This window comes from Ovis canadensis, chromosome X (genome assembly GCF_042477335.2).
Source record: "Ovis canadensis isolate MfBH-ARS-UI-01 breed Bighorn chromosome X, ARS-UI_OviCan_v2, whole genome shotgun sequence".
Classification (NCBI taxonomy): Eukaryota; Metazoa; Chordata; class Mammalia; order Artiodactyla; family Bovidae; genus Ovis; species Ovis canadensis.
Genome location: NC_091727.1, coordinates 14,081,264 through 14,108,707, shown reverse-complemented (window position 1 = coordinate 14,108,707; position 27,444 = coordinate 14,081,264). Strand labels below are relative to the sequence as shown.

General features: G+C 39.5%; 1 protein-coding gene across 2 annotated transcripts in view; it reads right to left on the bottom strand.

Moving 5' to 3' along the window:
* MOSPD2 (motile sperm domain containing 2) overlaps positions 1–27,444 on the bottom strand; it is an 89,790-nt gene that overhangs the window by 8,711 nt on the left and 53,635 nt on the right. For both annotated transcript variants that reach the window (XM_070289804.1, XM_070289803.1), the window contains exons 9-13: positions 7,421–7,597; positions 6,509–6,621; positions 4,407–4,503; positions 3,531–3,627; positions 3,021–3,150 (exon numbers count right to left, since the gene is read on the bottom strand). In XM_070289804.1, the coding sequence (XP_070145905.1) occupies positions 3,021–3,150; positions 3,531–3,627; positions 4,407–4,503; positions 6,509–6,621; positions 7,421–7,597 (614 nt within the window). The remainder of the gene's footprint in view (positions 1–3,020; positions 3,151–3,530; positions 3,628–4,406; positions 4,504–6,508; positions 6,622–7,420; positions 7,598–27,444) is intronic.

Genomic DNA, 27,444 nt, shown 5'->3' with positions numbered 1-27,444 from the left:
TGGCTTTCTTTGGTCTTCAGCTGGAGGTGGTGATGGCCTGCACCATCTGGGTGAGTAATTTAGTTTTCCTAGGTTTCTCCCGCATTTACAGGAGGTGTCCATGTTATGAAACTTCTGTTTCTCTGTTTCTCTCCTGTGCATCTGTCCTTTATACAGTGGGTCTTAGCCAAGAACTTAGAAGGGTAGAGGAGAAATTATTTTCCCTTTCCTACATCTTCTAGCTTTATTGCACAATCAAAGAACACAATTATACACAGTCCTCAATAACCTATGAGAAGTTTTCTTTTATATAAGGTATTTAATAGTATTCAATAGAATTCACCCAATCTAAGGATCTGAAGGAAACCACCCTTTCTACATGGGAAGCAGTGCTCTCACCTGGCCTTCAGTGCTAAACCACCAAGTCTCCCTGTTTCTGTAAGTGATGGATTCTCTTTTGACAGTTATAGAACAGCAAGCCATTAGGAACTGATTTACAAAATAAGACAACAAAACAACTCATATGTAACAAGACTAGGAAAAAAACCTGGTAATTTTAAGGTATGGTTTCATAAGCACTTCAAAAGTAGGCCCTCTTGTAATATAACTTGAAATTTAAATATCTAAATACTCCATTTAAAAACACATCACAACCTAAAAACACATCACAACCAGCACGAGCCTTATCTAGGATCTGTGTTCCCTTCTCCCTCTTGACTTAAGGCTGACCTCTACCTGGGTTCTAGGTTTTGTTCCTTCTTTCTCAGGAATTTCATGGTCAGTGATTTACCTTGTAAGGTCAGCTTCTCCTTCTGAAATTGTTCTTACCGTGGTTTTAAACAGTGCTCAAACAGCTCCCACTAAAAACCCCAAACACAACACGTTCTTCCTTCTAAAGATGACCCTGGTCCTGCCTAAATAAGCCAAACCTTCAGGAGACTCTCTACTTATGTTTCTTGGCAGTTGACTCCTGCCAACTAAACTGATCCTTGTGAGGTCATCAGTGACCTCTATGATGTCATCAGCAGTGGCCACCACTCACATGTCATCTTTGACAGACACTGGTAGCAGTTTGCTCCTTCATGAAACATACTCTAACCTGGGTTTTGAGGGCGCAGCTCACTTACTGGTTTCCCTCCTGACTCCCTGTATTGTCCTCCTTTGATTGGCCACTAAATATTCCTCTAGGCTAGGTCTAAGTGTAACTTTTACCCTCTTTCACTGGGGAAAAGTCAGACCTAGCCTAGTGGAAATACAGCTTGTCTTTCTAGACCCTTTCTTATTTTTCTTGCTCTCTTACCTATGAATGACCTGAAAATGATAATCTCGTCCAAGGCATTTCACATCAGGTCAATGTTCTCCCTGTGGTTTTACAATGGTGACCAAGCTCCTCCTCTGGGCCCTGCTTCCTCTCCAACATTCTTTCTTAGTATGGGTCCTCTCACATTCTGTTTCAGTCATTATGTGTTACATAACCTCTTTTTTTTGTAGATTAAAATCAACCACAGCCATTAATAGACTTCCTAGCTTCTCATCTATAGAGAAAAATAATTACCTATACCTAACTTTCCCAGGTGGCGCTAGTGGTTAAGAACCCACCTGGCAGTGTAGGAGACATTAAGAGACACGGGTTTGATCCTGGGTCAGGAAGACCCTATGGAGAAGGAAATGGCAACCCACTCCAGTATTCTTGCCTGGAGAATCCCATGGACAGAGGCGGCTGGCGGGCTACAGTCTATAGGGGTCACAAAGAGTTGGACACGACAGAAGTGACCAAGCATGCACGCAGAGTTGTCCTACTAACTAAATGAATAAATGAGTAACACACTTACGCCAGTACTAGCATATAGGAGGTTCTATTTAAGTGTCTGCCCACAGTCTATTTTCTACACAGCCTCCCAGAGGAATCCTTTACGTAAGTCACTTACCTCGTGGCTCTGCTCAGCACCAGGTAATGGTTCCTCCTCTTAGAGTCAGCAGTTCTCACTATGGGAATGATTTGGCCCCTGCCACCCACCTTACTTGATTTAGGCTCCAATGACTTTGCTGTTCCTCACACAGGCCAGGAACACAGCTTTTTCATTTGTGGTTCTCTCTACCTGGAAAGCTCTTGTCCCAGTTACCTACACGGCTTTCTCTCATTTCCTTTATGTCCTACTCAAACACCATCAGAGTAGCCATCTTAACTGTCCTCAACTGAGCTTCCTCAATACATTCTGGGCTGCACCATTCTTCAGCGGTGGCGGGGGGGGGGGTGGTGTACCCTGTGCAGAGGGGTACACTGAGTAGCATCCCTGGTGTCTACCTGCTAGATGCCCACAGCATCCCACTGTTCAGTTATGACCAACAACTGTCCCTTGGGGGGCAAAACTGGGCACACTGGGAAAAATAAAAAGACCCATAACCAACCTTCTCTTACCTATATATCTTTTTAAGATGTAAATGACTTGCATGCATGCACAGATGTACATGTGTAAATGCCTATACAGTCAGGGTTTTCTCCTCTTAAATAAGTGTCATACATATTTTTCTGTGAGTAGGTTCTTTTCTTTTCCTAATACTATATCAGATGTCTTTTTCCTATATCAGAACAAACAGACATAGTACACTCTTTTGAATGGCCGCAGAGTACTCCTTAGTGTGGCTATTCTCGAATGCATTTTGCTGTTACTTTCCTGATGATCATTTAGGCTCTTTTTCATTTTCCACTAGTACAAACAGTGCTGCAGCAAACATTCTGGTACATAAACTGAGCATTCCTACAAAGGTTTACTGCTGGAAGAGAAACACCTGTGCTTGTAATTTTGACACATCCAGAATCTTGCACTGGCCAGCAAGTCTCTGTTATTAGCAATCCTAGAGCCACTCCAGGTCCCATTCACCTGGGCACCCTAGAGCCTTTCAGCAGTTGGGGCCCACAGTGTAAGCCTAGTGTCTGCCAAGTGCAAGAAGGAAGGAATGCCTGCCTAGCCCAGGTAGGCACATCCCTCTTTGGGATTTTTCCCATTGCAGTTTGAGAGCTTATGAGTCAAAAAGCATACCTGTGCTCCATCACTTTGTTTCTAGGAACTTCCTTCCAAAACTGAGTTAATTCTGCTGGACCCGTGCCAGATGTCTGTTCCATTTCTGCAGCCATTACCAGAAAACGGTCTTGGGCAGAGACTGTTAAACCTGCATTCCAAAAGGGCAAGTTAATACATAAACAGGAACCTTTACAAAGGGTTGGGCATGTGGCTTAGGCATTGTTCTAGAAAACACCACTAAGGAAAAAGAATAATATGGAACTATTGTAAAACAGGCAGCTCTCCTATAAAGATGAGGACTTCTGTGGTTTGAAATTCAATCTCAGCTGGCATTAGTTTCAGCAAGTTTAGTTGTTCAGTTTTTTTACTGAGACTCATTCAACCATCTCGTTTTACAGTTGGCCGGAGTATGGTGAGGTGACTTGCTGACAGTCCAGTTTCGAGATTCCAGTTGAGCTCTGCTGACTCATCACCCAGCCCTAGGTCCCCCATAAATAGCCTGTTGCAGCCACTCAGATGACAACTCACCGCCATGGGGAGACACAACTATATCAACTGATGCACCAGGGTCACAACTGCTATTGCTGGGCTTGACTCTGTACTTTTCTGGAGCAGTTGTTCTCACCTGTTTGTAAAGACAGTAGTCATAATAACTTTCATGCTCTTTGGGGGGAAATGGTTGAAAAATGACTTTTAAAAACCAGTTAATAAAGTCTATAAAACCACCTTGGTGGTTAAAATGTATCTTTTCCCATCAACAGGTAAAAAGCACCTCAATTTATTGGGAAGAAACATTCATCAGTCCAACTGTCACTGAGCCTTCCTCTTAAATTAAAAAAATGAGCCCAACTGTTAATTATTAAATTCAGGTGGTTAACAGGATAAATATTTCATATTCCAAAAAACAACATACATTAGAATACGTCTTACAACAGTGTTTAGAAATTGAAAAACATTAGATAATCAAAGAACATCCAGAAAGTAGATGATTTAAGGAAGTAAAACCTACCATATGGGCAATAGTGGGCTCAGTCCTGCTATACTTACTGCTCAGCATCAGGTTAGTATCCAGTATAAACTATACTCCAGAATATACCACACTTGGGGGGAAATGCACTTTTGATTTTATAGCTTTATTTTTCACTCTTATTATTCATATAATGAAAAAAGGATTGTTTTTTTTTTTTTAAATAACAAACATTAAACCCTGGGACTAATTTGGACAGTATCCTATTACTGCATATTATAGACAGATACAGACCTCAAGGGAACATTTTAGATAAGCTCAGAGCTAAAAGGCAGTTTAACAAGCCTAAAAATATCATAAATAAAAACATGCAAGCTCAAAATTATCAATCTTTCAATTTCCACACATAACTTATAAATTATCTTTCAGATATTTACCTTAAATGCCACTATGTTTTTTGTTACATTTGTCAACACTATCAAAGCTTTCTTCTCTCCTGAGTCTGTACTTCCAAAATAGAGTTCTTCTGCTGGGCTACATGGTAATAAAAGCATAAGGCATTGGTATTGCTCAGAAGAAATGACAAATCTAATCATCAGCTTGAAGGAAAATATCTGGTTATGCCCATTTGTATGAAGAGATTTCATCAAAGAAGATTACAAAACAATTACCTAATACATTTTGTATTTTAATCTTACTGACTGACTGAATGCATGCTATTTGAAAAGTCCTATGGTTTCCCCCAAGATCTAAAAGAAAAATAGGCAGGAACAGAAGGGAGAATTAGGAGGATTCTGAATTAGTCCTGTAACCAGCACCATCTTAAGGTTTATTTACTGAAACTCTTTGGCAGGTGACAGATAAGAACCAGAGAAGAAATTGCCACTTCAACTTTACCTAATTACAAACATTAGAATGGGGCACATATCTATACACCAACTTTAAAAAGTCAGAGATATATTTAAGTAACAGAATAATTCCTGACTATAGTTTTTTTCTAAGTAACATGGAAGGAGAATAACATAAGATTTGCCGTGGGAACTACAGGAAAATTGGTCAAAAAAATCAGTAAGCTTCAAAATGCAATTTTTACTGTTATTAGCCACTGTAATGCCCATGATCTAAAATAAAAATAAAAAGACTCAAGCAAAGTTTGTGTAATTTAATTACATGAGCTAAATTTAAATTGTATCAGGTGCCTCTCCAAACAGTACAAAGGACTATGATTTTTAAATAAAAAGGTGAATTTGCCAGATAGCCCTTGACTTTGAGCTCCATCTTTAAACAGACTCATTTTATATCAGGAATTGTGTAGAGGACACACATTGTTAAATAAGAGCTCTCCCTGGAGAGCTGTGCCTAGCTTTGGACAAGAGATAAATTGGCATGACTGCTGGCTTCCTTTAAAAACCCACGTGAAATATACCACAGAAAAGATAGGAAGTTTCTGTCTTCAACTGTTCTCAGTACCCAGCACAAAAACCATGAAAAGGTCTGGGGAGACAGAAGCTGGTTAGGTCCCCAGGTCTGTGGAGGAAAAGCACTGTGATTTTCTGGTGGGCACTGCAGAGTTGGCTTTCTCCCTAGCTGGCTCTTCCAGCCATATCTCAATAGCAGTAGCCCAGGAACTAAGGTTGTGACAGGCCTCCAGAGGAAAAAAAACTAGCTTGCAAACTAGTACAGGGGGAAATGAGGAAAAAAATTCTGAAGCAGGGAAAAGGACAAAACAAAACCATGGAAAGGAGAACAGGCATGTGTGTTTCCCCCTGTACCCGCCACACACACACTCATGCAGATGGTGAAGATAAATCCAAATATAACAGTAATCAAAATATGTGTCAACAAATCAATCTTGTCAATTAGAGAGTTTCAAATTTGATCTTTAAAATGTCTGGCTCTACTGTTCATGAGTCTTTAACAGTTATATAGAAAGGTTTCAAGTAAAGGGATATAAAATGATACAGGAGGCCGTTACTAAAGACAGTTGATAAAGCACTGTTAAATAAGGCTATATACATTTACCAACCCAAAGCATCATTAGTGAGAAAGGTCTCTACATAATGATAAAGAAATGATACTAATTTTTTGGACTGAACACCCTGGAGAGAAAAATAGAGATGTGCTGAAATTTGGCTTTGGTAAAAATCCTATTTTTCTGGTTCAGCTTTAGTTTTGGAAGGTTAAATTAATAAAAGGCTACTTCAGTGTCATTTCTGGCAACCTCAAACTTATGCAAGTCAAACACTATCAATAAAATGAGAAAAATGCATGTCATTCAGATTTGTTGTTAATATGGGAGTATTCATTATTTACCTAATGTGGGATAAAGGCCTTTTAAACAAACTCAACAGAATAAATAATAAAAAGGTAGCTACAAATATCCACTATGTTTGAAAACCAAGGTAAGTCTTCAGATACCCCTTAATTTTACATTTCCACAGTTTCAAAAACAGTCCAGAAATTTTCTTAACTTTGCAGTTCTCTCAAAACAATCAAGATATGTTACAAAAGCATAGCTAATAAAATCCTCAGCCGTTACCTGATGTGTAATAAGGGCCCTTTAAACACACTCAGTGGTTTCTTGAAAGTTTTCATTTTGGAATCAACTTTTTCATTCTCATCTGCTTTGGAAGTAGGTTCCATTATGTTACCCTAAAGACAAATTTTATATATATATATATATATATATATATATATATATATATATATATGAAAAAAGATAAAAAAATTGAGTTTCACACAGGCAGTGACAGGCAGTTCATTAGGTCACAAAGTAAGCATTATAGTGACTCGATCCAAATTATAATCTTTAAGCTAGGTTTACTATATGTTAAATATATAATTTAGATATAATAATCAGATCATTAACCTATATTTGAGTGCCTACTATATAAAGAAGCCCCTTTAGAAAATGTAACATGGTCTTTCTCTTAAGAGTCTTTTTATTTTTAGTTTTTTTGGCCACACTGCACAGCTTGTGGGATCTTAATTCCCCAACCAGGGATTAAACCTGGGCCCTGGGTAGTGAGAGCACTGCATCCTAACCACTGGACCACCATAAGGGAATTCCCCTCCCTTATGTATTTTAAAATCTTTTCTACATAGAATATATTTATATCTCTATCAAGTTCCTGATATTAAAACATAACAACTCAGTGCTCTTTAAAAGTGACAAAGAGGGGGTAGATCAAGGGTATGTTTTAAGTTACTTTTATTTTAGATAAAACATTTTTTGGATAAAAGGATTCTTTCAAGGTGTTTTTATACAAAGCATGGAATCAGCCTTTTATATAATGTAGTGGTACTAACAGTCAGCTAGTGTCATCCTTGCTCTTTTTACATTTCAAGATATAGAAGGGCAGCAAGTTTAGTGAATTATCTAAATTCACATAGCCAGCTGGTGGGATGAGATCACATCTTTTGTCTCTCAAATTTTTTTTGTTAAAATTACCTTTTTAGGAAGAGTTGTTTGTTCTTCATTAGAAATTGTTTCCAAGGTATCTTTGCCATCACTTTCTATATCTTCTTTACTTGAAGCTTCATCCTCACTGGCAATAGGCCCATTTTCACACAATGGTGTTTGGAAATCATCATCTACAAGTGGTGGGTAGCTATACTTGAAAGGATCCTGAGAAAAAAGAATTTTGTATCAGCTTGCTGAGAGGTGGGTAGAGAAATAATTCTCTTAGTAAAGTTAAAATCCATTCCTCTGGCCAAGGAAACAGAGTTAATTAGATAGTGAAATTTAAAACAAAGCAAGCATTTCAAAACAGCATGGGAAAATGCAATAAGTGGTGTGGGACAACTGGCCAGCCATCTGTAAAAGAACCAAGTTGGATCTTCAGCTCATTCTTTATACCAGAAAGAATTTCAGATAGGTAAGAGCTTTAAATGTGTGTATTTTTTTTAAAACCATGTAAGTTTCAGGAATAGGGGGATTAAAAACAACAAAATGAAGAAACACAAAACCTAAGTAAGGAAAGACCTTTTTAAGTATAACATGAAACCTAGAAGGCATAAAAATATTTATAAAAAATGAAACATTTCTGATTGAGGGCTGAGACAGGATGGCAGAGTAGAAGGATGTGAGCTCATCTCTTCTCATGAAAACACCAAAATCACAACTAATTGCTGAATAACCATTGAGAATAAAACACTAGAACTGACCAAAAAAGATACTCTATATCCAAAGACAAACAAGAAGTCATAAGGAGACAGTAGGATGAGCACAAGCACGGTAAAAATCAAATCCCATACATGCCAGGTGGGTGACCCACAAATGAAAATACCTGTATCACAGGGGTTCTCCCACAGGAGTGAAAGTTCGGAGGCCTACACCAGGCTCCCCAGCCTGGGGGTCTGGCATTGGGAGTAGGAGCCCCCAGAGCATCTGGCTATGAAGGCCAACGGGATTTGACTGTAAGAATTCCACAATACTGGGGCAAACAGAAACTCCACTCTCAATAGTGACACACAGAATCTTGTGACCACCAGGACCCAGGGGAAAAGCAGTGACCTCATAGGAGCCTGGGTTAGACCCACCTGCTAATACTGGAGGATCTCCTGCTGAGACGGGGTGGTTATGGCTCACTGTGGGGACAAAGACACTGGTGGTGGTAGTTCTGGAGAGTATTCATGGGTGTGAACCCTCCTGCAGGCCGCCATTTCCTCACTAAAACCTGGTCCCTCCCAATAGCCTATAGGTTCCAATGCTGGGATGCCTCAAACCAAACAATGGGGTGGCAACACAGTCCATGCAGACAGTCTGCATGAAGTCTTCCTGAGCCCACAGGTGCCCACTAAACACACCCCTTCACATGATCTTGCTCACTAGAGGTCTTACAGGAAAGAAGTGACTCCATGTCTGATCTTTTTTTTTTTTTTACTTTTAACCGTTGCCTGATTATTACAACTGGATTACAACTAGTTACATGAATCACTGTTTTGTTTCTTGTCTCCAAAATGTTTGTGCTTTGTGTCTTCCCGCTGCATTATGTTTTCGTAAATGTTGCTCGCTGCATTATTTATATCCTGCCTCATTTATAAGATGAGTTGTCTATCATAGTACCAAGTGTGCAAACAGGCCTTCAAAGAAACTTCTCTTGCTAAACATCTTAAGGAAATACATTACATTGATAACATAAAATAACTGTAATAGTGTGATTCTAGGTATGGGAAGAAGCAATAAGTGAAAATGTCTCCTGGATCATAATTAGATCTAGAGAATCATTAATTATTGATGGGGGTCTACTGACTCAATAGATGTTGAGTTTGAGCAAGCTCTGGGAGTTGGTGATGGACAGGGAAGCCTGATGTGCTACAGTTCAAGGGGTCACAAAGAGTTGGACATGACTGAGCAACTGAACTGAATCCAAAAATTAGCACCTGGAGTGGCATATTAAGTATTTTTGCCTGATCTGGGAGGGGCCACCCAGTGTCATGGGACAAAATTTCATCATAAACTGTCTCCCAAATATTGGTTAAATTCCTGACCAAGAGGGGAGGATCTGAGAAATGGAATATTTCCTGCCATATCAGCCATCAGCAATTGCAGCCCCCTGCCCAACATGAGCTGGTGGGCCCTAGGACACTCAGGAAGGAGAAGAATGTCTCCTATCCAGCAGCCATCAGACTTCAGCCACTTGCTATGGTGAGTCCTGAGGAAACTCGGGATATGACAATACAGGATTATAGGCCCCAGATACCTGAGGTACATGTCAAGGAAATGATTTCAATGAGCCCTGACTCTTGTATCTTCACATCCACAGAAAAGTTGCTAAATTCTTTACCTGAGCAGCTGCCTCTCAGGCCTTAAGTCCTCAAAATTCCCACTGAAAAGAACATAACTCTTAACTTTTAGGTTGTGAATATTGTTTAACTGTACAGGTGTAAAGTAGACACTTCCCATATAGGAACAAAAGCAGCAACATTTGGAACACTGGCACTGATGGCAGACATTCCCAGAGACATCTATCGGACAAGACGCAACAGGAAGCAATTAGAATGGTCATGGCCCCCTTTTCTACAAGACTGTGGAATGGACACTGACAGTGCACAACTGTTACTGGGAAGAACTGACTCCACGCTGGCTCTGTTTCTTCTCCTTTAACTTTTGCTTCCCCATGGCTTTTGTTCACGAAAAGGATACTGTCCATACATAGTGGGCTGCCTTGGGGAACCCTGCCCCACTGCCTGAATGTTAAACCAAAATGCCTTTGTTCCAGGCCCTGTCCACCTGTGGATGGCTACAGGAAGGAATTAATGCATCCTCTCCACGAGGCTGGCTATTCCAGGAGATATTTGCAAGATTAATGGAACTTTTACTTGACTTCCCCACCTTCTCCCATCTCTGTTCTATAAAAAGAACCTGGCATCCAGACCCTGATATGATGGCTTTTTGGAGACAGTAGTCTGTCATCTCAGTCTGTCAGCTTTCCAAAGAAACTCGTATTCCTTGCCTCAACACCTCATTTCTCGGTTAATTGGCCTGTCATAGCAACCAGAGCAAACTTGGATTCGGTAAAAGAGACACAAGACTCAGCTCTGCCCACAAGTTGGCAGGAACCAGTCCCTCCTAACAGGAAGCCTGTACGAGCCTGTTAAATAATTTTTCTTTTTTAACCATGCTGTATGGCTTGTGGAATCTGTTTCCTAACCAGGAACTGAACACGTGTACTCAACACGTAAAAGTGTGGACTCCTAACGACTGGACCACCAGGGAATTCCCTGCACGAGCCTCTTAGAATGGCCTCATCCACAAGGGAACAGAGAGCAGAAGCAAAAACGAACTACAACCCTGCAGCTTGCAGAATGGAAATCGCAATCACAGGAAGTCAGACAAAATGAGACCAGCAGAGGAATAAGTCCCAGATGAAGGAACAAGATAAAATCTCAGAACAACAACTATGTTTAGTGGAGACAGGCAATCTACCTGAAAAAGAATGCAGAGTACGGACAGTAAAGATGATCCAAAATCTTGGAAAAAGAATGGAGGCAAAGACTAAGAAGAAAGAAAAAATGTTTAATAAACACCTAAAGAACAAATAAAGCAAACTACAATAAGTGAAATGAAAAACACACTCAGTTCAGTATAGTTCAGTCGCTCAGTCGTGTCCGACTCTTTGCGACCCCATGAATCACAGCATGCCAGGCCTCCCTGTCCATCACCAACTCCTGAAGTTCACTCAGACTCACGTCCATCGAGTCGGTGATGCCATCCAGCCATCTCATCCTCTGTCATCCCCTTCTCCTCCTGCCCCCAATCCCTCCCAGCATCAGAGTCTTTTCCAACTCTTCGCATGAGGTGGCCAAAGTACTGGAGTTTCAGCTTCAGCATCATTCCTTCCAAAGAAATCCCAGGGCTGATATCCTTCAGAATGGACTGGTTGGATCTCCTTGCAGTCCAAGGGACTCTCAAGAGTCTTCTCCAACACCACAGTTCAAAAGCATCAGTTTTGCAGTGCTCAGCTTTCTTCACAGTCCAACTCTCACATCCATACATGACACTGGAAAAACCATAGCCTTGACTAGATGGACCTTTGTTGGCAAAGTAATGTCTCTGCTTTTCAACATGCTATCTAGGTTGGTCATAACTTTCCTTCCAAGGAGTAAGCGTCTTTTAATTTCATGGCTGCAATTACCATCTGCAGTGATTTTGGAGCCCCCCAAAATAAAGTCTGACACTGTTTCCCCATCTATTTCCCATAAAGTGATGGGACCAGATGCCATGATCTTTGTTTTCAGAATGTTGAGCTTTAAGCCAACTTTTTCACTCTCCTCTTTCACTTTCATCAAGAGGCTTTTTAGTTCTTCTTCACTTTCTGCCATAAGGGTGGTGTCATCTGCATAGCTGAGGTTATTGATATTTCTCCTGGCAATCTTGGTTCCAGCTTGTGCTTCTCCCAGCCCAGTGTTTCTCATGATGTACTCTGCATATAAGTTAAATAAGCATGGTGACAATATACAGCCTTGACGTACTCCTTTTCCTATTTGGAACCAGTCTGTTGTTCCATGTCCAGTTCTAATTGTTGCTTCCTGACCTGCATACAGGTTTCTCAAGAGGCAGGTCAGGTGGTCTGGGATTCCCATCTCTTTCAGAATTTTCCACAGTTTATTGTGATCCACACAGTCAAAGGCTTTGGCATAGTCAGTAAAGCAGAAATAGATGTTTTTCTGGAACTCTCTTGCTTTTTCCATGATCCAGCGGATGTTGGCAATTTGATCTCTGGTTCCTCTGCCTTTTCTAAAATCAGCTTAAACATCTGGAAGTTCATGGTTCACGTATTGCTGAAGCCTGGCTTGGAGAATTTTGAGCTTGACTTTACTAGTGTGTGAGATGAGTGCAATTGTGCGGTAGTTTGAGCATTCTTTGGCATTGCCTTTCTTTGGGATTGGAATGAAAACTGACCTTTTCCAGTCCTGTGGCCACTGCTGAGTTTTCCAAATTTGCTGGCATATTGAGTGCAGCACTTTCACAGCATCATCTTTCAGGATTTCAAATAGCTCCACTGGAATTCCATCACCTCCACTAGCTTTGTTCGTAGTGATGCTTTCTAAGGACCACTTGACTTCACATTCCAGGATGTCTGGCTCTAGGTGAGTGATCATACCATCGGGATTATCTGGGTCATGAAGATCTTTTTTGTACAGTTCTTCTGTGTATTCTTGCCACTTCTTCTTAATATCTTCTGCTTCTGTTAGGTCCATACAATTTCTGTCCTTTATTGAGCCCATCTTTGCATGAAACGTTCCCTTGGTATCTCTAATTTTCTTGAAGAGATCTCTAGTCTTTCCCATTCTGTTGTTTTCCTCTATTTCTTTGCATTGATTGCTGAAGAAGTCTTTCTTATCTCTTCTTGCTATTCTTTGGAACTGTGAATTCAGATGCTTATAGCAGAATAAATGAGAGAACAGATGAGTGAGTGGGAAGACAGAATGGTGGAAATCACTGCCACAGAACAGAATAAAGAAAAATGAAATGAGAACAATCTAAGACACCTCTGAGATTGCATTTAAAGCACCTCTAGTCACATTAAAGGGATGTCAGAAGGAGAAGAGATAAAGGACCTGGGAAAATGTTTGAAGAGATAATAGCTGAAAACTTTCGTAACATGGCAAAGGAAATAGTTACCCAGGTCCAGAAGTGCAGAGTCCCCGGCAGGATAAACACAAGGAGGAACGTGCCAAGACACATGTTAATCAAACTGACAAAAATTAAAGAGAAAATATTAAAAGCAAAAAATAATGTACAAGGGAATTCCTGAAAGATTATCAGCTGATTTTACAGCAGAAATTCTGCAGACCAGAAGGGAATGGCATGATATATTTACAGTGAAGAACCCATAACCAAGATATCCTTCCCAGCAAGGATCTAACTCATAGCTCGTGGCGGAATCAAAAGCTGTCACGCAAAAGTTAAGAGAATACACCACCACCAGACAAACTATGCAACAAATGCTAAACAAATTTTTCTAGGTGGAAGGCAAAAAAAAAAAGGGGCCACAACTAGAAACAAAACATAATGAATGGAAAAGCTCACTAGTAAAGAATGCATATAGTAAAAGTAAGACATCATCCACACAGAAATAGGATATGAAAACCAGCAATCATGAGAAGAGGTATGTACAAACTCAAGATATTGGAAATGCATTTGAAATTAAAAGGCCAGCATCTGAAAACAATCTCATTTATACACTACTATATCAAGACACAGTAACTGCAAACTGAAAATCAACAATAAATACACACACAAAAGGAAAAATGAAATCAAACACAACACTAAAGTTAGGCATCAAATCATGAGAGAAAAAAAGAGGAAGCAGGGAAAAAGACCTACAAAATCAAATTTAAAAATTAATAAACTGGCAATAACAGGGGAGTTTCCTGGCAGCAGAGTGGGTAGGATTTGGTGCTTTTACTGCCACGGCCTGGATTCTATCCCTGGTCGGGGAACTAAGATCTGTAAGCCGTGCAGCAAGGCCAAAAAAGAAAAGACAGTAAAACAAAAACATATCAATAATTACCTTAAATGTAAACTGATTTAATGCTCTATCCAAAAGACAGAGTGGTTGAATGGATGCAAACTCATACATAAGCTGTCTACAAAAGACCCACTTCAAATCTAGAGACACAGACTGAAAGTCAGGGGACTGAAAAAGGTATTCCATGTAAATAGAAATCAAAAGAAAGCTGCAATGTCAATACTCGTATCAAACAGATTTTAAAATACAGACAGACTGTTTTAAGAGAGAAAGAAGGACACTATACAATGATCAAGGGATCAATCCAAGAAGATAAAACAACTGTAAATATACTAGCACCCAATATAGGAGCAGCTCAATATATAAAGCTGGTACTAAAGGTGAGAGCCATAAAATGAAAAATCTACAGTAACAAACTAATAGTGTGGGACATTAACACCCCACTTTCATCAATGGAAATATCCAGACCAAAAGTCAATCAGGAAAAACAGACCTTACATGACACATTAAAATAGATCAACTTAATATTTATAGAGCATTCCATCTGAAAGCAGCAGAATACACTTTCTTCTCAAATGTACATGGAACATTTTCTAGGACTGATCACAAGTAAGGCCACAAAGTAAGGCTTGGTACATTTATGAAAACTGAAATCACATCAACTATCTTTTCTGTCCATAATGCTATGAGATAGAAATGAACTAAAAGGAAAAAAAGTAAGAAACACAAACTTGTAAAAGCTAAACAATATGCTAAGAAACACCCAGTGAGTCACTGAAGAAATCAAAGAGTAAATTAAAAAATACCTAGTGACAAATGACAATGAAAACATAAAGATCCAAAACCTATGGGAAACAGCAAAAGCAATTCTAAAAAGGAAGTGTACAGCAATACAATCTTACCTTGGGAAACAAGAAAAATCTCCAATAAAAAACCTAAACTGAGTTCTGACAAAACATGGTCCACTGGAGAAGGAATGGCAAACCACTTCAGTATTCTTGCCTTGAGAACCCCATGAACAATATGAAAAGCAAAAAGATATGACACAGAAAGATGGACTCCCCAGGTCGGTAGGTGCCCAATATGCGACTGGAGAAGAGTGGAGAAATAACTCCAGAAATAATGAAGAGATGCCGTGAAAGCGAAAACAATGCCCAATTGTGGGTGTGACTGGTGATGGAAGTAAAGTCCAATGCTATAAAGAACAATACTGCACAGGAACCTGGAATGTTATGTCCATGAATCAAGGTAAATTGGAAGTGGTCAAACAGGAGATGGCAAGAGTGAACATCAACATTTTAGGAATCAGTGAACTAAAATGGGTGAATTTAATTCAGATAACCATTATATCCACTACTGTGGCCAAGAATCCCTTAGAAATTGGTGTAGCCCTCATTGTCAACAAAAGACTCTGAAATGCAGTACTCGGGTGCAATCTCAAAACTGACAGAATGATCTTGGTTCATTTCCAAGGCAAACCATTCAACATCACAGTAATCCAAGTCTAAGCCCAAACCACTAATGTGGAAGAAGCTGAACAGTTCTATGATGACCTATAATACCTTCTAGAACTAACACCAAAAAAGATGTCCTTTTCATCACAGGGGATTGAAATGGAAAAGTAGGAAGTCAAGAGATACCTGGAGTAACAGGCAAGCTTGGCCTTGGAGTACAAAATGAAGCAGGGCAAAGGCTAAAAGAGTTTTGCTGAGAGAATGCACTAGTCATAGCAAACACCCTCTTCCAACAACACAGGAGACGACTCTACACGTGGACATCACCAGATGATCAATACAAAAATCAGATTAATTAAATTCTTTGCAGCCAAAGATGGAGAAGCTCTATACAGTCAGCAAAAACAAGACTGGGAGCTGACTGTGGCTCAGATCATGAACTCCTTACTGAAAAATTCAGGCTTAAATTGAAGAAACCAGGGAAAACCACTAGGCCATTCAGGTATGGCCTAAATCAAACCCCTTATGATTATACAGTGGAAATGACAGATTCAAGGGATTAGATCTGATAGAGTCCTTGAAGAACTATGGATGGAGATTCATAACATTATGGTACAGGAGTTGGTGACCAAAACCATCCCCAAGAAAAAGAAATGCAACAAGGCAAAATGGTTGTCGAAGGAGGCCTTACAAATAGCTGAAAACAGAAGAGAAGCAAAAGGCAGAGCAGGAAAGGAAAGATATACCCAAATGAATGCAGAGTTCCAAAGAAAAGCAAAGAGTGATAAGAAAGCCTTCTTATGAGAACAATGCAAAGAAATAGAGGAAAACAACTGAATGTGAAAGACTAGAGATTTCTTCAAGAAAATTAGAGATACCAAGGGAACATTCCATACAAAGACGGGCACAATAGAGTACAGAAATGGCAAGGACCTAACAGAAGCAGGGGAGATCTAGAAGAGGTGACACAGAAAAACCGTACAAAAAAGGTCTTAATGACTCAGATAACCATGACAGTGTGGTCAACAACATAGAGCCAGACATCTTAGAGTGTGAAATCAAGTGAGTGTGGGCCTTAAGAAGCATTACTATGAACAAAGCTGGTGGAGGTGATGGAATTCCATCTGAACTTTCAAATCCTAAAAGATGACATTGTTAAAGTGTTGCACTCAATATGCCAGCAAATATGGAAAACTCAGCAGTGGCCACAGGACTGGAAAAGGTCCATTTTTATCCCAGTCCCAAAGAAGGGCAATGCCAAATGATGTTCAAACTACTGCACAACTGTGCTCATCTCGCATGCTAGAAAAAGCAAGAGAATTCCAGAAAAAACATCTACTTCTGCTTCACTGACCATGCCCAGGCCTTTGACTGTGCAAGTCACAACAAACTGTGGAAAATTCTTTAAAAGATGGGAGTCTGAACCACCTTACCTGTCTCCTAAGAAACCTGTATGTAGGTCAAGAAGCACCAGTTAGAATTGGACATGGAACAATGGACTGGTTCCAAAGTAGGAAAGGGGTATGTCAAGGCTGTATATTGTCACCCTGCTTAATATATGAAGATTACATCATGTGAAATGCCAGGCAGGATGAATCACAAGCTGGAATCAAGACTTCCAGGGAAAATATCAACAGCCTCAGATATGTAGGTGATACCACCCTAATGGCAGAAACTATAAAGTAACTAAAGAGCCTCTTGATGAAGGCGAAAGAGGAAAGTGAAAAAGCTGGCTTAAAACTCAACATTCAAAAAACTAAGGTCATGGCATCTGGTCCCATCATCTCATGGGAAATTGATGGGGAAAAAATGGAAACAGTGACAGATGTTATTTTTGTGGGCTCCAAAATCACTGCAGATGGTGACTCCTGCCATGAAATTAAAAGGCACATGATCTTTTGAAGAAAAGCTATGACAAACCTAGAGAGTGTATTAAAAACCAGAGACATCACTTTGCCAACAAAGGTATGTATAGTCAAAGCTATGGCTTTTCCAGTAGTCATGTACAGATGTGAAAGTTGTACCATAAAGAAGGCTGAGCACCAAAGAATTGATGCTTTCGAACTGTGGTGTTGGAGAAGACTCCTGAGAGTCCCTTGGACAGCAAGGAGATCAAACTAGTCAATCCTAAAGGAAATCAACCCTGAATATTCACTGGAAGGACTGATGCTGAAGCTCCAAAACTCTGGCAACCTGACGTGAAGAGCTGACTCAGTGGAAAAGACCTTGGTGCTGGGAAAGATTGAGGGCAGGAAGATGAAGATGAGATGGTTTGATGAGATCACTGAGTCAATGGACATGAGTTTGAGCAAACTCTGGGAGATACTGAAGGACATGGAAGCCTGGTGTGTTGCAGTCCATGAGGTTGCAGAGTCAGACACGACTTAAGAACTGAACAACACCACCTAAAGCAAATAGAGAAAGAAGAAGAAGCAAACCCCAAAGTGAACAGAAGGAAACAAATCATAAATATCAGAGCAGAAATAATGAAATAGAGATGAAGAAAACAACAGAAACGATCAATGAAACTAAAAGCTGGTTCCTTTAGATGATAAACAAAACTGATCAATCTTTTAGCAAGACTCATCAGTAAAAAGGAGAAGGCAATGGCATCCCACTCCAGTACTGTTGTCTGGAAAATTCCATGGACGGAGGAGCCTGGTAGGCTGCAGTCCATGGGGTCGCGAAGAGTTGGACACAACTGAGCGACTTCACTTTCACTTTTCACTTTCATGCATTGGAGAAGGAAATGGCAACCCACTCCAGTGTTCTTGCCTGGAGAATCCCAGGGATGGCAGAGCCTGGTGGGCTGCCGTCTATGGGGTTGCACAGAGTCAGACATGTCTGAAGCGACTTAGCAGCAGCAGCATCAGTTAAAAAAAATAAATAAATAAAGTGAGGACTTCCCTGATGATCAAGTCTTTAAGAATCTGCCTGATAATGCAGGAGATACAGCTTTGATCCCTGGGCCAGGAAGATACAACAAGCTGCAGGGCAACTGAGCCCATGTACCGCAACTATTGATGCCTGAATGCTCTAGAGCCCATACTCCACACATAAGAGAAGCCACCACAATAAGAAGCAGGCACACCACAACTACAGAGTAGTCCATGCTCAAAGTAACTAGAGAAAGCCTTAACAGTAACAAATACCTACTGCCAAAAATAAATAAGAAAAAAAGGTGGAGGGTTCCAGTCAATAAAATTACAAATAAAAAAGAGAAATTAAAATAAATACCACAGAAATACAAAGGATCACAGGAGACTATTATAAACTATATGCCAATAAAATTACCAATGTAGAAGAAACAAATTCTTAGAAAGTTACACTCTCCCAAAAATGAACCAGTAAGAAACAGAAAATATGAACCAACCAATCACAAGTACTAAAATTGAAACTATATTACAAAAATTCATAACAAACAAAACTCTAGGATCCGATGGCTCCACAGGTGAATCCTTCTGAAAATCTTCAAAAAATCCACTGAGGAAAAAACACTCCTAAACTCATTCTATGAGGACAACATCATCCTGATACCAAAACCAGACACATATCACACACACCCCAAAAAATCACAGGCCAGTATAACTGATGAACACTGATGCAAAAATGCTCAACAAAATACTAGCAGACCATATTCAACAATACATTAGAAGGATCATACACCAAGATCAAGTAGCATTTATCCTTAAAGACACAAGGATATTTCAATATTTGCAAATCAGTGTGATATACCACACTGACAAACTGAGAATAAAAATCATATGATGATCTCAAAACTTGCAAAGAAGGTCTTGACAAAATACCCATGAAGAACAGCATGTAGATTCCTTGAAAAACTAGGAATAAAATGACCATATGATCCAGCACTCTTACAGCAGAAAGTGAAGAGGAATAAAGAGCCTCTTGATGAAGGTAAAAGAGGAAAGTGAAAAAGCTGACTTAAAACTCAACATTCAAAAAATTAAGATCATGGCATCCAATCCAATCACTTCATGGCAAACAGATGGGGAAACAATGGAAACAGTGACAGACTTTATTTTCTTGGGCTCCAAAATCACTGCAGATGGTTACTGCAGCCATGAAATTAGGACACTTGATCCTTGGAAGAAAAGCTATGACAAACCTAGATAGCGGAAGAAAAGCTATGACAAACCTAGACAACATATTAAAAAGCAGAGACATTACTTTGCTGACAAAGGTCTGTCTACTCAAAGCTATGGTTTTTCCCTGATGATTATACAGTGGAAGTGAGAAATAGATTTAAGGGACTAGATCTGATAGATAGAGTACCTGATGAACTATGGACAGAGGTTTGTAATATTGTACAGGAGACAGGGAGCAAGACCATCCCCAAGAAAAAGAAATGCAAAAAACCAAAATGGCTGTCTGAGGAGGCCTTACAAATAGCTGTGAAAAGAAAAGAAGCAAAAAGCAAAGGAGAAAAGGAAAGATATAAGCATCTGAATGCAGAGTTCCAAAGAACAGCAAGGAGAGATAAGAAAGACTTCCTCAGTGATCAATGTAAAGAACTAGAGGAAAACAACAGTATGAGAAAGACTAGAAATCTCTTCAAGAAAATTAGAGATACCAAGGGAACATTTCAAGCAAAGATGGGCTCGATAAAGGACAGAAATTGTATGGACCTAACAGAAGCAGAAGATATTAAGAAGAGGTGGCAAGAATACACAGAACTGTACAAAAAAGATCTTCACAACACAGATAACCATGATGGTGTGATCACTCACCTATAGCCAGACATCCTGGAATGTGAAGTCAAGTGGGCCTTAGAAAGCATCGCTACGAACAAAGCTAGTGGAGGTGATGGAATTCCAGTAGAGCTATTTCAAATCCTAAAAGATGATGCTGTGAAAATGCTGAACTCAGTATGCCAGCAAATTTGGAAAACTCAGCAGTGGCCACAGGACTGGAAAAGGTCAGTTTTCATTCCAATCCCCAAAAAAAGGCAATGCCAAAGAATGCTCAAACCACGGCACAATTGCACTCATCTCACACACTAGTAAAGTCAAGCTCAAAATTCTCCAAGCTATGCTTCAGCAGTACATGAACCATGAACTTCCAGATGTTCAAGCTGATTTTAGAAAAGGCAGAGGAACCAGAGATCAAATTGCCAACATCCGCTGGATCATGGAAAAAGCAAGAGAGTTCCAGAAACACATCTATTTCTGCTTTATTGACTATGCCAAAGCCTTTGACTGTCTGGATAACAATGAACTGTGGAAAATTCTGAAAGAGATGGGAATCCCAGACCACCTAACCTGCCTCTTGAGAAACCTGTATGCAGGTCAGGAAGCAACAGTTAGAACTGGACATGGAACAACAGACTGGTTCCAAATAGGAAAAGGAGTACGTCAAGGCTGTATATTGTCACCCTACTTATTTAACTTATATGCAGAGTACATCATGAGAAATGCTGGGCTGGAGGAAGCATAAGCTGGAATCAAGATTGCCAGGAGAAATATCAATAATCTCAGATATGCAGATGACACCACCCTTATGGCAGAAAGTGAAGAGGAACTAAAAAGCCTCTTGATGAAAGTAAAAGAGGAGAGTGAAAAAGGTGGCCTAAAGCTCAACATTCAGAAAACTAAGATCATGGCATCTGGTCCCATCACTTCATGACAAATAGATGGGGAAGCAGTGGAAACAGTTATTTTTCTGGGCTCCAAAATCACTGCAGATGGTGACTGCAGCCATGAAATTAAAAGACGCTTACTCCTTGGAAGGAAAGTTATGACCAACCTAGATAGCATATTAAAAAGCAGAGACATTACTTTGCCAAAAGGTCCGTCTAGTCAAGGCTATGGTATTTCCAGTGGTCATGTATGGATGTGAGAGTTGGACTGTGAAGAAAGCTGAGTGCTGAAGAATCGATGCTTTTGAACTGTGGTGTTGGAGAAGACTCTTGAGAGTCCCTTGGACTGCAAGGAGATCCAACCAGTCCCTCCTAAAGGAGATCAGTCCTGGGTGTTCATTGGAAGGACTGGTGCTGAAGCTGAAACTCCAATACTTTGGCCACCTCATGCGAAGAGCTGACTCACTGGAAAAGACCCTGATGCTGGGAGGGATTGGGGGCAGGAGGTGAAGGGGACAACAGAGGATGAGATGGCTGGATGGCATCACCGACTCGATGGACATGAGTTTGAGCAATCTCTGGAGATGGTGAAGGACAGGGAAGTCTGGTGTGCTGCAGTCCATGGGGTTGAAAGAGTCGGAAACAACTGAGAGACTGAACAACAACAATGATCTAGCAATCCTACTACTGGGTGTATACCCTGAGAAAACCATTTTCAAAAAGACACATGTACCCCAATGTTCACTGCAACATTATTTACAATAGCCAAGACATGGAAGCAACCTAGACATCTGTTGACAGATGAATGGATAAATAAGTTGTGGTATATACACACGATAGAAAATTATTCAGCCATAAAAAGGAACAAATTTTAGTCAGGTGACTTGAGGTGGATGAATCTAGATCCTGATACAGAGTGAAGTAATTTAGAAAGAGAAAAACCAATATTGTATATTAACCCTTATATGTGGAATGTCGAAAAATGGTACTAATGAATCTATTTGCAGGGCAGGAATAGAGACAGACGTAGAGAACAGACTTGTGGATACAGTGGAGGAGGGAGAGGGTGTGAAAATTGAGAGAGTAGCACTGAAACATACACATTCCCACATGTAACAAGCTAGCAAGTGAGAAGTTGCTGTATAACACAGGGAGTTCAACCTGGTGCTCTATGACAAGCTAGAGGGATAGGGTGGGTGGGGGTGGGAGGGAGGTTCAAGAGGGAGTGATATATGTATGTTTTTTATGACTGATTTGGGTTGTTGTATGGGATAAACTGACATAACACTGTAAAGCAATTATCTTCCATTTATAAATAAAATTTTAAAAAGTCACCCATTTATGATTAAAAAAAAAAAAACCTCTCCAAGAAGTAGGCATAATAGGGAACATTTCTCAAAGTAATAAAAGTCACCTATGACAAATCTACAGTTAACATGATACTCTATGATGAAAAACTAAAAGCACTTCCTCTAAGATCAGGAACAAGGCAAGAATATTCACTATCACTTTTATTCAACATAGTTTCAGAAGTCCTAGACACAGAAATTAGAGAAGAAAAAGGAATATAAATTGGAAAAGTAAAACTGTCACTGTTTGGAGATGACAGGATACTATACATAGAAAACCCTAAAGATGCTTCCAGAAAACTACTAGAGGTCATCAATGAATTCAGTAAAGTTGCTGTATACAAAACTAATACATAGAAATTTCTTGCATTTCTACATACTAACAACGGAAGATCAGAAATTAAGGAAACAATCCTATCATCATCACATCAAAAAGAAGAAAAATGCCTAGTAATAAGCCTACATAAGGAGGCAAAAGGTGTATACTCTGAAAACTGTAAGATGCTGATGAAAGAATTCAAATATGAAACCAACAGAAGGAAAAATATAGCATATTCTTTGATTGGAAGAAACAATCCTGTCAAAATGACTATAGTACCCAAGGTAATCTACAGATTCAATGCAATCCCTATCAAATTACCAATGGCATTTTTTTGCAACTTAGAACAAAAATTCAAAAATCTGTGTGGAGACAGAAAAGACACCAATAGCCAAATCAATCATGAGACTATACTACAAAGCTACCAGTTATTAAAATAGCACCATACTGGCACAAAGAGAGAAATACAGATCAATGGAACAGAAGTACAGAAATAAACCCACACATGTATAGTCAATTAATCTACAACAAAGGATGTAAGACTAAAAGTTGGGGGAAAAAAAATCTCTTCAACAAATGGTGCCGGGAAAACCGGACAGTTACATGTAAAAGAATGAAATTAGAACATTCTTTAAAACTATACACAAAAACAAACTCGAAATGGATTAAAGAGCATTTAATGGTACTATTTAATGAGTACTAATCAATTCCTACCACTTCCCTGGTGGCTCAGATGGTAAAGCATCTGCCTACAATGTGGGAGACCCAGGTTTGATTAAACTCCTAGAGGAAAACATAGCAGAACATTCTTTGACATAAATTGCAGCAATATCTTTTACATGCTGACTCCTATAGTCATGGAAATAAAAACAAAAATAAACAAATTGGACCAAATAAAACTGAAAACCTTTTGTACAGCAAAGAAAACCATAAACAAAACGAAAAGACAACCCACAGAATGGAAGAAAACATTTGTAAATGATGTGACTGACAAGGGATTAATCTCTGTAAAGAGCTCATGCAGCTCAATATAACTCAAACAACCCAATCAAAACACGGGCAAAAGACGTATATAGACAATTCTCCAAAGAAGAAACATGGAAAGCCAAGAGGCACATGAAAAAAATGCTCAACACTGTTAATTATTAGAGAAATGCAAATAAAAACTACAAGATATTCCTCTAAGATCAGGAAGAAGATAAGGGTTTCCATTCCCACCATTATTATTCAATATAGTTTCTGAAGTCCTAGCCATGGCAATTAGAGGAAAAGAAAATGAAAGGAATCGAGATTATAAAAAGAGGTAAAACTCTCACTGTTTGCAGATGACATGATACTATACATAGAAAACCCTAACAATGCCACCAGAAAATTTCTAGAGCTAATCAGTGAATTTAGTAATGTAGCAGGATACAAAATTAATACACAGAAATTCCTTGCATTCCTATACACTAACAATTAAAAAACAGAAAAAGAAATTAAGGAAACAATCTCATTCACCACTGCAACAAAAAGAATAAAATACCTAGGTATAAACCTACCTAAAGAGACAAAAGATCTATATGCAGAAAACTAAAATACTGATGAAAGAAATCAAAGGTGATACAAATGGGGAGATATACCATGTTCTTGGAAGAATCTATATTGTGAAAATGACTATACTACTGAAAACAATCCACTATCAAATTACCAATGCAAATTACCAAATTATCAAGATTCAATGCAATCCTAATCAAATTACCAATGGCATTTTTTACAGAACTAGAAGAAAAAAATTTACAGTTCATATGGAAACACAAAAGACCCCTAATAGCCAAAGCAATCTTGAGAAAGAAAACCAGAGCTGGAAGAATTACCCTTTCTGACTTCAGACTATTCTACGAAGCTACAGTCAATAAGACAGTGTGGTACTGGCACAAAAACAGAAATAGAGACAAATGGAATAAGCAGAAATCCCAGAAATAAAGTACCCATAGGTGCATGGGTTTATCTTTGACAAAGGAGGCAAGAATAGAAAGAGAAATAGAAAGGAGAAAAAGCAGCCTCTTCAATAAATGGTGATGGGAAAACTGGACAGCCACATGTAAAAGAATGGAATTAGAACACCTCCTAACACTATACAAAAAACAAACTCAAAATGGATTAAAGACTTACATGTAAGGCCAGAAGCTATAAAACTCTTTAAGAGGAAAACATAGGCAGAACACTCTGACAAATCACAGCAAGATCCTCTTTGACCCACCTTCTAGAGTAATGGATAGGAAAACAAAATAAACAAATGGAACATAATTAAACCGAAAAGCTTTTACACAGCAAAGGAAACTATTAAAATAAATGAAAAAACTCTCAGAATGGGAGAAAATAATTGCAAATGAGGCAACTGACAAAGGATTAATCTACAAGATACAAAAGCTGCTCATGCAGCTCATTATAAAAAAATGACCCAATCAAAAAAAGGGCAGAAGACCTAAATAGACATTTCCCCAAAGAAGGCAGACACACGATCAGTAAACACATTAAAAGATGTTCAAGATCATCAAATATTAAAGAAATGCAAATCAAAACTATAGTGAGATATTACCTCATGCTGGTCAGAATGGCTATCATCAAAAAGCCTACAACAACAACAACAACAAATTCTACAACAAATGTTGGAGAGGGTGTGGAGAAAAAGGAATCCTCCTACACTGTTGGTGGGAATGTAAACTGATGAAGCCACTATGGAGACCAATATGGAGATTTCTTTAAAATAAACAAACTAGGAATAAAAGTACCATATGACCCAGCAATCCCACTATTGAGCATACACCCTGAGAAAACTACAATTCAAAAAGACACACATATCCCAGTGTTCACTGCAGCACTATTTACAAAAGCTAGGACATGGAAGCGACCTAGATGTCCATCAACAGATGAATGGGCAAAGAAGTTGCAGTACATATATACAAAGGAATATTACTCAGCCATAATAAGGAACAAAGGTGAATCAGTTGAACTGAAGCGGATGCACCTAAAGCCTGTATACAGAGTGAAGTCAGTCAGACAGTGAAAAACAAATACCATATATTAACACATACATATGGAATCTAGAAAAATGCTACTACTGAACCTATTTGCAGGGAAGGAATGGAGATGCAGATGAAGAGAATGCATTTGTGGACACACTGGGGGAAGGAGAGGGTGGAATGAATTGAGAAAATAGCAGTGACATATATACACTACCATGTGTAACACAGAGAGCTAGTGGGAAACTGCTATATAACATAGGGAGCCCAGTCTGGTGTTCTGTGACAACCCTAGAGGGGTGGGATGAGGGGGTGGGAGGGAGGTTCAAGAGGGAGGGGATATGTGTATATGTGTGTGCATGCGTAGTTATGACTGATTTGCAATGTTGTATGGCAGAAATCAGCACAAGTCTGTAAAGAAATTATCCGCCAATTAAAAAATAAATTAACAAAAAAAACTATGAACTATCACCTCACACCAATCAAAATGGCCATCATCGAAAGGTCTGCAAACAATAAATGCTGGAGCAGGTTTGAAGAAAAGGGAATCCTCATGAATTGTTGGTGGGAGTGTAAATTGGGATAGCCACTATGGAGAACAGTTCAGAGGTTCCTTCAAAAACAAAAAACAGAGCTCCCATATGATTCAGCAATCCCGCTCCTGCGCACATATTAGGAGAAAACCATGTTCAAAAGGTTACATGCACCCCAATAGTCACCAAAGCACTGTTTACAATAGCCAAGACCTGGAAGCAACGTAAATGTCCACTGACAGAGAAACAAAGAAAGATGTGGTACAAATATTCAAAAGAATATTCAGTCAGTTCAGTTGTTCAGTCATGTCCAGCTCTTTGTGACCCCATGGACTGCAGCACACCAGGCTTCCCTGTCCATCACCAACTCCCGGAGTTTGCTCAAACTCGTGTCCACTGAGTTGGTGATGCCACCCAACCATCTTATCCTCTGTCGTCCCCTTCTCCTCCTGCCTTCAATCTTTCCCAGCATCAGGGTCTTTTCCAATGAGTCAGCTCTTTGCATCAGGTGGCCAAAGTACTGGAGTTTCAGCTTCAGCACCAGTCCTTCCAATGAATATTCAGGACTGATCTCCTTTAGGATGGACTGGCTGGATCTCCTTGCAGTCCAAGGGACTCAAGAGTCTTCTCCAACACCACAATTCAAAAGCATCAATTCTCTGGTGCTCAACTTTTTTTATAGTCCAACTCTCACATCCATTCATGACTCCTGGAAAAACCATAGCTTTGACTAGTGGACCTTTGTTGGTAAAGTAATGTCTCTGCTTTTTAATATGCTGTCTAGGTCAGTTAGGTTCTGATAATAATGCCACAGGAGGGTAGGCTCTGGTTAACTGGTTTCCCCTGATGGCAGAAGAACTGAGTCCTCTGGTGTATTTCAAAATGGCTCTTCTTCCAGCTCCTCCTGCAGGAAGTTCTAGGAGATTTTTCCCTAGTATTTACTGAAGAAATCTGGTGGAGCTCCTGGAGGTAAATGTCACAGTGTTGTAGGGGCCCTTCTGTGACTGGATCCCTTGGAGTTGTTAATTCTGAGAATTTTCCAGTGAGCCTCCAGCAATCCATCAATTGCCATTTAGGTTTTTAACTCCTGCAGTGGTTTCTGCTTTGTGAGTCTCCACTCTGGAAAACCTAGACTCCCTACATAGACTTGACTGTTTCTCTAAGTAATCTGTTTTGTGTCTACCCCTCTCTTATGAATTCAAGAAGAGCTATTGCTGTCATCACTCCCTTCAGCTTTTT